Source organism: Carex rostrata, chromosome 7 (assembly GCF_964058835.1).
Source record: "Carex rostrata chromosome 7, lpCarRost1.2, whole genome shotgun sequence".
Taxonomy (NCBI): domain Eukaryota; kingdom Viridiplantae; phylum Streptophyta; class Magnoliopsida; order Poales; family Cyperaceae; genus Carex; species Carex rostrata.
In genome coordinates, this window is record NC_135924.1 from 5,433,882 (window position 1) to 5,444,730 (window position 10,849).

Consider the following 10,849-nt stretch of genomic DNA (forward strand, 5'->3'; position numbering starts at 1 on the left):
TTGGATAAGGTTTTACATAACAATTACTTGGCTTCCAAACTTTCTCATGTGATTTTGTCAAAAAAAAATAAAAACATGTCCTAATTTAATTTTTCAAAAACAACAACATAATTACTATTTCGACCTTTATATTGTTACAAAACACTATACAACCTCAGAGAAAATGCAGATTTCTTGAAAACAAGAGCGCACCCATTCAATACTGTCAATCAGATTTAACTAATGCTTGAATTACACATACCTTTAGTAAAACAAAAGCGCCAAAACATACATCAATCAAACTCCAGAGAAGAAAATCTAAAATCTACATATATGTTATTATTCTGGTATTAGCCTTGCAAGTGCCTGGATTATCCCCAAATCCAGTCTCTTGCCTATACAAAAAGACCTCAAAATCTATCTTATTAGCTAAAATAAAACCCAAACCAAATCAATTTGAATTTGTTTTTCTTCAATTCTTCATGGCATTTTTGAGTGATCTGATTGTCATTACCAGCTGCTGTCTCTCACCTTCTACCTCAGCAAATTTCAGGCTGATTTCAGAGTATCTCTCTTGCATCTCTTTCAATTCTTGTTCCATTAAATCATTTCTTTCTTTCAATAATACCATATCTTTTAGCAATTCTGTATATCCACGATCCTAAATACAAAACAATGATCATGCAAGTTAGAGACTAGTTAGAAAAAAAATCTAATTTTGATGTGTTACCAGAACATGTAAAAAAGAAAAAAAAGTTGTTCTCACCTTATAGAACCCAGTTTTATAATTTTGTGGAGAATCCGTGCAGGTTGCATCGATCAGCAACTTCTTCTATAAGAATATGCCAAAAATTATTAATCAAGGTAACTAGAAAAATTTAATTAAATATTGTAGTCAGGTTTGAGATAGTTCCAGTACTTACATTGAAACTGGAGAAGTTTCCATTTTCTGATTTCATCTCAGAAAGAGAATGCTCTAATTGACTACATTGATTTTTAAGAGACTCAATCTCGCCCCTTAGTTTACTGACACTCGTCTCCTTTTCATTTCTTATCTCTTCCATTGACACATTTGCTTCATCTCTCAATGACTTAATTTCCTTTTGAAGCATCTCCACTTCCTCGATCTTACCTTGTAAATTCATTTCATGTTCTTCATTTATTGCCTTTAACTCATCGATTTCAGCTAACAATGCATCTTCTTTCTCCTCCGCAACCCGTACCATTTCATCTCTCATTTTAATCATTTCCTCTCTCAAATCCTTCAATCTCGCCTCATCGATATTCTTCTCATTTTGAAATTCTTGCGTTTTGTTCTTTAGTTGTTCCCCCAATTCATCTATCTCCTTCGATTTGAAATCGACCAAATTTAATAACTGTTGTATTTTAACTTTGTACTGGCTATGTACCAATCCAAGCTCCTCTTTCTTTTTGTTCAAGTGCTCTTCCATCTCCTTCTTTTGTGCCCTTAACTCATTCACTTCCCTCCTCGCCTCCAAAACCAACTTCTCATTGGAATCAAAAATTGAAGTAACCTGTGTGTAAAGAGTTTTAAACTCTTCTTGAAGCCTCTCCGCCGTCTCGCTATTACTCCATCTCGCTTTTCTCAGTGTCTCTTCCGCTTTTACAGCACGTTTCTCTTGCTCAACTTTTTGATCCATTAAATTTGCCATCTCCATTTCAAAAGCTTCATTCTGTTCCTTAATTTCTGTCTCCAAACTTTCAACATGTGACTCGAGTTCACTTATCATGGCCAAGTGAGAAGAGCACTCGTATTGCATTCGCAACTGTTCCCGCAATTGAGTCTGTTCAAGTTTGGTTGTTATATCATGGTTTTCTTGTTTCACAATCTCATAGTCTAGTGCCAATTGCTCCATTTGCATCTCCATATCTTCTCGGTCTTTCTTATACAACTCAAGCACACTACTCAACTCAATGATCTTCTTCTCCAGTGCATTCGTCACCTTTGATCCTCCATTCTCTTTTTTTAACGCATCCAGCGTACAATGCTCATCATCTCCATTCCGGTCAGAGCTTGTCACTATAATTTGACTTGTATCGGCTTTTAAGCACAATAGTTCTCGATTTCTCTCCTCCACCATCTCCTCGAGATCTCTTATTTCAAGAAGTAACTCTGAATTTGACTCTTGCAAATTTTGTGATTGCAATCTCAAACTCGAATTTATACTCCTCTCGGCATTCAACTCTCTCTTTATCTCTTCTACTGTAACCCATGGATCCTCTCCCTGAACCTCCGATTTGTTCCCATTATACCCCTTAATGTCACCTCTCCTTTTCAACTCTTCACATTCTCTCTTAAATCCATCCCTCTCCTCTTTCAAAATACTCATCTCCTTGAACAGATCTTGGGCCCGCCGGCTCTCCTTGACAATCTGCTTTCGCAGAGTCTGTAACTCAAGCTCTGACAAGTCAACCTTCCGTGAAAGTGTAACAACCTCTCCACGCAACTTTTCAACATTTTCTTCTGAATCCTGGGACCCAGCAGCCTCGCCAGAGTTACTGGTCGAGCCATCAGTACTGGCTGACCAGTCACCAGAGCTCGTCAGTAGTTTCTTAGGGGTTTCGATCTGACTTAGTGGAGAGATGTAGCTGGTGCTGTGCATGGTGTTGTTTTCTCTCCCCCTTGGAGTGAAAGCAAACCTTCCTGAGCTGTTATTGTCTGATTCATATGCTGATATCACGTCAAAGCTGTGGGATTTTTCAAGGTTTGATTCAGTGGGGTCGGTGTTCAGAGTTAGATTTCGGATGGATGCGAGTTTCATGGAAGATGTCTTGTTGATTACGACAGATCCATCCTGATAAAATGTAGATGGAGTTATTGAATTAGCCAATACTGAGTCAATGAAATCATTATTTGATCTACTTGGTAATGTTTCCTGTTTAAAAGTGAAACATGCATAATATAAAGGATTGCCAAATATATACTGAAGACATACATATATATATATATATATACTTTAAGAGTGAGGCTATGGTGATATGCATATTACAGATCGACGTGTGTTATGGATCCATATCTCTATTTTCAAAGTTGAAACAGTTGATCTGAACCGTTCAACATGATCTCCATATAAAAATGTACTTGCAAACCAAAGTTTACCTTTTTTAGAATTTTTTTTTAAATTAGATAGGTAGAAAACCATTGCTTTTGAATGGTCCAGAATTGTCATATCCTCTAAGCAAATAGTAAAAAAAAAAATTATAAATGTAAAATTCAGTCTGTCTCCAAGTATATTTTCCGTATGAATATCATGTTGAGCGGTTCAAATTGTTTGGACTTTGAATACAAAGAAATCATACCATAGCACGGGCCAATTTGCGCATTGCAAAGTACTATAACCACACTCATATACTATACTTTAAAATCAAATTATTAATCATAACAATCAAATTATATTTTTGTCATTCTAAAAATAAAAATATGAATAAAAGGCAGTAGTACTTTAGAGTCAATTCCATTTCTAGCCTTCTCAACACGTTCTTCACCAAACTTGCTCAACTGGCTCTGCAATGTTATCCTTCGTGATTTTACTGACATTTCACCATTTTCATTCACCTCTCTAATTAACAAATAAAATGAAGCATTAATATCACACACACAAACACATATGAGTAAGGCTACCATACATTGCAATGCATAGGCACTTTTGTGCATTGTACTATAAATCATTGGATTCAAAGTCCAAATAACCGATCCAAACCGTTCATCTTGTTCTCCATATTAATATGTGCTTGGAGACAAAATTTTACATTTTTTTTTATTTTTTTACTATTTATTAAGCCACTTTGAGAATCGCTGATCCAACGGTACCTTTTGATTTTACTGTTACCGTTGGATTATCGATTTTCAAAGTGGCTTAATAAATAGTAAAAAAAATTCCAAAAAATGTAAAACTTGGTCTCCAGGCACATATTAATATGGAGAACAAGATATGAACGGTTTGGATCGGTTATTTGGACTTTGAATCCGGTGATTTATAGTCCAATGCACAAAGATGCCTATGCATTGCAATGTATGGTAGCCTTACTCAACACATATATATACATATAAAAAGATGCTTAACAGTATACAATAAATCAAATTCAATCAGTTCTCTCACCTTCCCTCATCATCACCAACCATTCGCTGTATGGTGACCTGTCACAATAACACACAGATTTAATAGATATTAACATTTCCAACAAACATATGTCATTTTCAGGTTTGAGAAACAGTATCAAAAAAAAAAAATTCCATAATTTCTCAGTTCTGAGTTATTCTGGATGTAAGAAAAAGAAAACTGGAATTATATAAATAGAGTCATTTATGGCTGTGCATTAGCATTTACTATGTGGTGTGAAAAGTTTGGTAGGAGTCCTGTGAGCTAGAAAAATTAAAACATGAGACCATTCAACCATATTTGCATTTTGGGACCTTATAAATCTGCTATTTACAATGAGACCCATTAATTTATGGGGTTGACTATGAATTTTGGGAGTAAGTTTAAAAATGTAAAATGCTGAAAATACAAGGTTAGATGTGAGAAACTCACATGCAAAACCGCTCCAGTATTTCCCTTGAGAGGTAGAGTTACAGTAGAGGGTTTGAATGCCTCAGCATATTCTCCCAAATTAACACTGGCTTCTCCCAAGATTCCACCTTTGTTTGACCCCTTCAAATTCAAAAAAATAATAATAATAACTTACTTTCATGTGAAATATAAACAGTAAAAAAAAAATGTTACTGAAACAATTTCTTACCGGAGCTGAAATTAGGAACTGATAAATCTTGTCATGAACTTTCCCTGTTTTTGCATCAAGACTGAGCTTAACCATCTCATAAACAGCATTCCACCGGCATGATCCATCGGTAACTGTCTCTTTATCTGATCGGACGGTCGGTCGACCAACATCTGTCGGGATTAGTACCACCATCAGTGTATCCCATCCAGCTTTTGGTATCTACAATGTAATTCAAAGTTACCAACAATAACTTTATAACTCCACAGAAACCCCAAAACAAAATTTTCTTCTTTGTTTTTGGGTTTATTTTGTACCTGGGAAGCTTGGAAATGGAGCTTAAAAGCAGCCTTGATTCTGTTCTTCTCGCTCCGCCATCTCCCTGATTTGAACATCTTTGGAGGATTATCTAGTCAATTCAAACCTATCTCATCTCTTTCGAGTGCCGGGGCCCACCCGTCAGCCTCCTCCGGCACAATGTGAGTGCTTTCAGTGCATGCCCCTTCTACAACAGTAGTTGAATCCCAGTTGCTGATGCATTCACTACACAGCAGAGAGAGAGAGAGACAGAGAGAGAGATAGAGAGAGAGAGAGAGTTTAACAGGGGGGATAAGGTGGCTGGAGGAAGAGTGGGAAGAGAACAACAACCGAACAAGCCAGTAGGCAGTAGATCTGAGGGAACTAGCTGTTCTCTTTCTCTCGCTCTCTTTCTCTGTGTTTTGACCCTTTTTTCTCTCTTTTTCTTTTAGTTTCTCTCTCTTTTTCTATGGATTGGTAGGAGAGGAGAGGGAATAAAATATTACGAAGTCGAAATATAAAATTCACAGCAGAGTATGACCGATGAGAATCGGACCTACTCTTGTTTCAACGAGCTACAAAACCGTCCGATCGGTATCTAGATCTGAACACACTTAAATTGAAGTAGACTTGCACGGACCTTGAAGCAGATCGGACGGTCCTGGCACCTATCTAACCATAGATCCGATACCCATCGGTTGTACTCCACTCTTAAATTTAAGAAGCTTCTGTGTAATAAAATAATTAAAAGCAATTATTCGGACCTATACGGAAGTTGGGAAAGAAGAAAAAGAGCGGTGATGTAGGAGAGAAAGATAGCGACGTTGATGAACACAACTACGGTAGATTGGTATCATATGTAAGAGAATTGATTGGGATTGCAACAAGAGTGAGTCTATGGTACTATCCATATTACGATTTGTTACTGTGTTATGATTTTATATTCGATTTTTCAAATTCTAACTATCGATCCGAACCGTTCATCTTGTTCTCTATATTAATATGTTTTTGGAGACCAAATTTTACATTTTTTGAAATTTGTTTACTATTTTTTTAGATTTATTGAAAATCACTGTTTTTGGATGGTCCAGAATTTTCAAATCAAGTGATTTTCTAAATATCTAAAAAAAATAGTAAAAAAATTTCAAAAAATGTAAAATTTGGTCTCCAAACACATATTAATATGGAGAACAAGATGAACGATTCGGATCGACCGTTAGGATTTGAAAACTCGAATATAGAGCCATAGCACGGCAACCACCCGTGATATGAATAGTACCATAGACTCACTCTTGCAACAAATATACACCTAACTTTATCTCCAGTCTTTTCAGAAAATTTTAGAGGTCCTTACTAGAACTAGAACTTAAACCATAGTCCAATTTTTGTCTGATCCAAAATATGTTTTTGAGTACATCTCGGATACATTTAATTTTGTGGTGCATACCATTATACTTAAAATTTAATAACTAGAATTTGGTAAATAAAAAAAGTTTCATTTATATTCCATGACCTAATTTAATGATATATTAACTATTGCTTAAAGGGAGATTAATTACATATTCATAACATTCAATTTTTTGGAAGGTTATAATCTAGTGAATTAATTAGTAGAAGATCTATCATGTCATTTTAAGATTTTTAGTCTAAAATTCAAATTATAAAATCCAACAAGTAAAATATTATATAGGATGTGATCACTTGATAATGAAATTGCTTGAAGTAATTCGATTTTATAATTTTAAAAATCCAAATAGTCGATTCGAACCGTTCAACATGATATCTATATTAAAATGTGCTTGGACATAAAATTTTACATTTTTTTTGAATTTTTTAACTATTTATTAAGTATTTTACAAAACTGCTGCTTGTAGACAATTTTGGACTACTGAAAAAACAACAGCTTTGTAAAATACTTAATAAAAAATAAAAATTATAAAACAACATCAAATAACAGTATTGAAATAAATCATGTATAAACTTTCAAAATAAACAAAATTCAATTTATTTTAACATACATAATTAAAAATTAAAAATTATAAGTATGACGATAAGACTAAACATATCTACCGTAGATCCATCCTTATTTCTTTATCGAGTTGAAATATTGTCACTGAATATTTTGTAATTCTACATTTCTACTTCTATTAGACTATTACACTACTTGTATGCATATTAAAATACATTACTGGAAGACTGAACCAATCAATCTTTGGAACTATTTGAGGTTACTTAAAGTTTACTCGAGAAAATTACGTAGGTCTTGCAATGCATCCGTACGATCAAAGGGGTTGCTTTAAACTGAGTTGCTATGTCAGTAATCGTTCGTAGAAAATGCGTACAGGTGGTAGATCGAATGAGTCACACAGCACACGCCTAGATATCGCTTCCAGGCTGTGGTCACCTCCATTTATAATTAAAAGGACAAGTTCACTATATTTGTCAATTGTGTTCATCCAATAAACTCATGACACAATGTTTAAATTTTAAAATGATATTCTTCAATATATTCTTATATTCTTTTACCGCTTATTTTTCGCTTTGGGAGATGAGAGCGCAACAACACACTCATAGCAAAATTCTTTTATCTATTTTTTGGTGAACTTTACACTTAGTAGTGATACTTTACAGTGTATTTATTAACATCATCATGTTTCATGTGTTTGTTGAAAAAATATAACTAAAATTTCCCATAAAGATAAACAAAAAATAAAAATCTGTTCTTAATAAATTATCGAACAATACTTAAATCGTATGAAACTTGATTGTTACGATATTCATATGTCCGATGACATGTCTCTATATTTACTTAGTATTATTTTTTATTTATTTGAATTAATTTGAATATTCATTTTCAATATTGTTAGGATAATCAATATCACTATTCTCTTTCTAATATATTTGTTATATTATCATTTATAATCCACACACTAGAAAATTTGTTTGCCTGTCTGACAGAAAATTAAGAATACATGGTGTACAACTGAGACGCTCCATTTCAAATTGGAACTGGAGAGGATCTAACCCGGAGGCATGCAACGGTGAGGAAATCAATGTTGGGTCCAAGGGTATATTGGGGATTCACAAATTCTATGTCAGAAAAATAAGAAAAAAGAAATATGATGAGCAAATGCTTCCACCTGGGCCAGCGTGGGACTTGGCTTTTATCCATGTGGATTTGGTCCCTCTTTTCTCTTTTTAATTTTTTTGTATTAAATCCACATATTTTGATTTTGATTGGATCTAAGCTAATCCTCACCCTCTCCTTTAGCAACACCATTAAAAGAATAATTATGATCATTAAAGCTCATTAATTATTTCTGCTTTGACTAATCATTTTTATCTTTTAAGAACACAGCTCAAAAGCCATGCATTGTTTTCAAAGGGGACAGCTTCTTTTCTTTTGGATAATATTTTTCTTTTTGATAAAGATATTGATAAGTTTAACAGTGTTGTAAATAACGGTATGCGTTCGTCGAACAAACATGATACCACCAAGTGATTAATCGAGAATAATCGAAAATAATCGGTCATAATTGAAAAAAAATTGACCGATTAATCGGCCTAAACAGACGTTTTTTTACAACATTGGTTCAAGCATATTTAAATTCATTTTATTGTAAACATGGTATTACTTAATTAAAATACTAGAAGAAAAAAAATCATAGATCTTAAATTATTGAGTATATCAATGTAACCATTTATCTTACATTATGATATATTTATTGAATTAATTGTTTCTTAATTATCATGATCAATTAAAGTACATCTTAGCTAAAAAAACAAAAAATTAAAAGAAGATCAAATCTCAGATATATAAAAAGTTAATCATCATTACTATCATAATGTCCCACAACAAAAGTTTATTCATGATGGCATGCAACAAAGGTTTTTAATTAGATTGAACAGCACATGATTAATTAAAATAACAGTTGATGCTTGATGGATGTAAGCAAGACATCATGAAAAAACACAAAAATAGTGGATTAGATTTTGAAGCTCTCATCATAATAGTTCATTCATTGTAGCATATTTGTATTTCTCAGAGAATTATCTACTTAATTAAGTAGTTCAATAATATTCTATCATTGGCTTTTAAGAAACTTATTTTCTTACGTTGCGCGGTAAAGTTGCAGTATGTAATGTATTGGATCGTAAATTTTAATATTAAATTTATATAATGTAAAATAATTATGTATCATATACTGTCAATTTTATGTACAACCTATAAGCGATAATTATGATTTGTACTATGTTGAACGGTTAATGTGTCATACATAATGTGGACCTAAAATTCAAGATGTAATTTTTTTATTAATTATATTGGATTAAATAAATTAACAACAACTAGGCAATTGTAGTCAAGAAAATATTTTTGACAGAGAAAAATAATGATGAATTATGTGATATTTTTGACAGCTCAAATCTACTGTAATTGCTAGTGAATATAATGAATAAGTACTTTTTACTTTTTACTTTATTTAACTAGAAAGCACAGAGGATAAGACTATTCTTTTCACTCAATTTTGTCTCACTTGTTTAACCTAGGCATTTAATAAAGGTGTTTAGCTATTATTACTCATGATCAATGGATTACCATAATACCATTGTCAACTTGTTTCATTTCAGAATCTCAATCGTTTCGGCGCTCATGATACGAAACACACTGAAATTTTGTATTTACACTTCGACTGTAATTAATTCAGGAGTGTGTAAAATTGAATAAAGTTACAACAAAAGTAAAATAAATTAGAAGAGAAATATAGAGAGGGTAATAACCTAATTTGTATTATGTTTTTTTTTTTATATATCTTCACAAGTGTCTCTATTTATAGACTAAAAATTGTACATAGAAAATTATATCGATTAATTCTATAAATAAATGGGTAGTGGGAGTAGTGGGGAGATCAAAATGAATAAACATACACATAAATCATATATAATATTTGATTTATAATAAATATAATATTTGAATGGACTTCAAACTAACCAAAATTTTATATTTAGAAATATAAATTTTAATTATTGGTAAACAGATGGATTACATTTTTTCCATCTCATCAGGATCGAATTATTGATTTTATTTTTTATAGTATTTATAGACATCAAATCAATTATTTGGTCCCTGTAATTTACATAAATTGTTGGGAACCAAAACAAAGAAAATTCAGAAACTATAGAGACCGGACCATTAATTCAGTCTCTTTAGAGGCAGTGAAACTCGGAAACCCCTCCCCCCTGAAATTCGCAGAAAAAAGAAGCGAACTAATAATTCGTTTTTTTTTTTACATTTTCCAAACAATGTAGTTGTTGGTGTGAAAATTAACAAAACTAAATTATTAATTTGATCCTTATATATGTATTGAATAAAAAAAGAAAAGTAATATGTCCGTTTTTCAATAAAAAAAATTATATAATGGTTTAATTTCCTCTATATATATCGGAAGAAAAGAAATTCATGCTTTTTCGATAGTTCTTTTATATTTCTGAAAATGAAAAATATGCAAACTTGGAGATTGGAACGCCCAAAAAAGATTAAAAGATGCACTTTTTCGGTAAATGGTCATTCCGGTTTACCGTTTATGGTAATAATAGCATTCCAAAATTGCATGTGCTACTTTCCTATTTGGCACAGAGAACTAGTGGAGCATGAAAGAGTTGGTCTCATCCAAGGGATCCCTCCACGTGCCTCCCCACTTCCCTTGATCCATTTAATAATAGGTTCATGACTTAGGTGCTACCCAAAAAATATATATATATATATATATATATATATATAAAAAAAATAGGGCTGACTTTTAGACATTGATGCCTAGAGTTTGGAAACATAGCA

The 10,849-nt window shown here is 32.6% G+C and overlaps 1 protein-coding gene across 2 annotated transcripts; it reads right to left on the reverse strand.

Moving 5' to 3' along the window:
- Window positions 1-195: 195 nt before the first annotated feature.
- LOC144557435 (uncharacterized) lies at window positions 196-5,522 on the reverse strand. 2 transcript variants are annotated; one of them, XM_078306003.1, is made up of 8 exons: window positions 5,037-5,522; window positions 4,741-4,941; window positions 4,533-4,652; window positions 4,101-4,138; window positions 3,443-3,560; window positions 903-2,795; window positions 746-808; window positions 196-640 (listed from the first exon to the last, which is right to left on the reverse strand). In XM_078306003.1, the coding sequence occupies exons 1-8, from the start codon at window positions 5,112-5,114 to the stop codon at window positions 452-454; spliced, it is 2,700 nt and encodes an 899-aa protein (XP_078162129.1). In that variant the 5' UTR covers window positions 5,115-5,522; the 3' UTR covers window positions 196-451. The 2 variants fall into 2 exon arrangements, with proteins under 2 accessions (XP_078162129.1, XP_078162128.1); XM_078306002.1 differs by having other exon boundaries at window positions 746-811.
- Between the last annotated feature and the right edge of the window lie 5,327 nt (window positions 5,523-10,849).

Excerpts from the sequence above, each read along its gene's own strand:
- LOC144557435 (XM_078306002.1), bottom strand. The coding sequence starts at position 5,114 with ATGTTCAAATCAGGGAGATGGCGGAGCGAGAAGAACAGAATCAAGGCT. Across the intron at positions 4,139-4,532 it reads ATACTGGAGCGGTTTTGCAT|GTCACCATACAGCGAATGGT; the intron begins GTGAGTTTCTCA and ends TTATTGTGACAG. Across the intron at positions 3,561-4,100 it reads GTTGGTGATGATGAGGGAAG|AGAGGTGAATGAAAATGGTG; the intron begins GTGAGAGAACTG and ends TTTGTTAATTAG.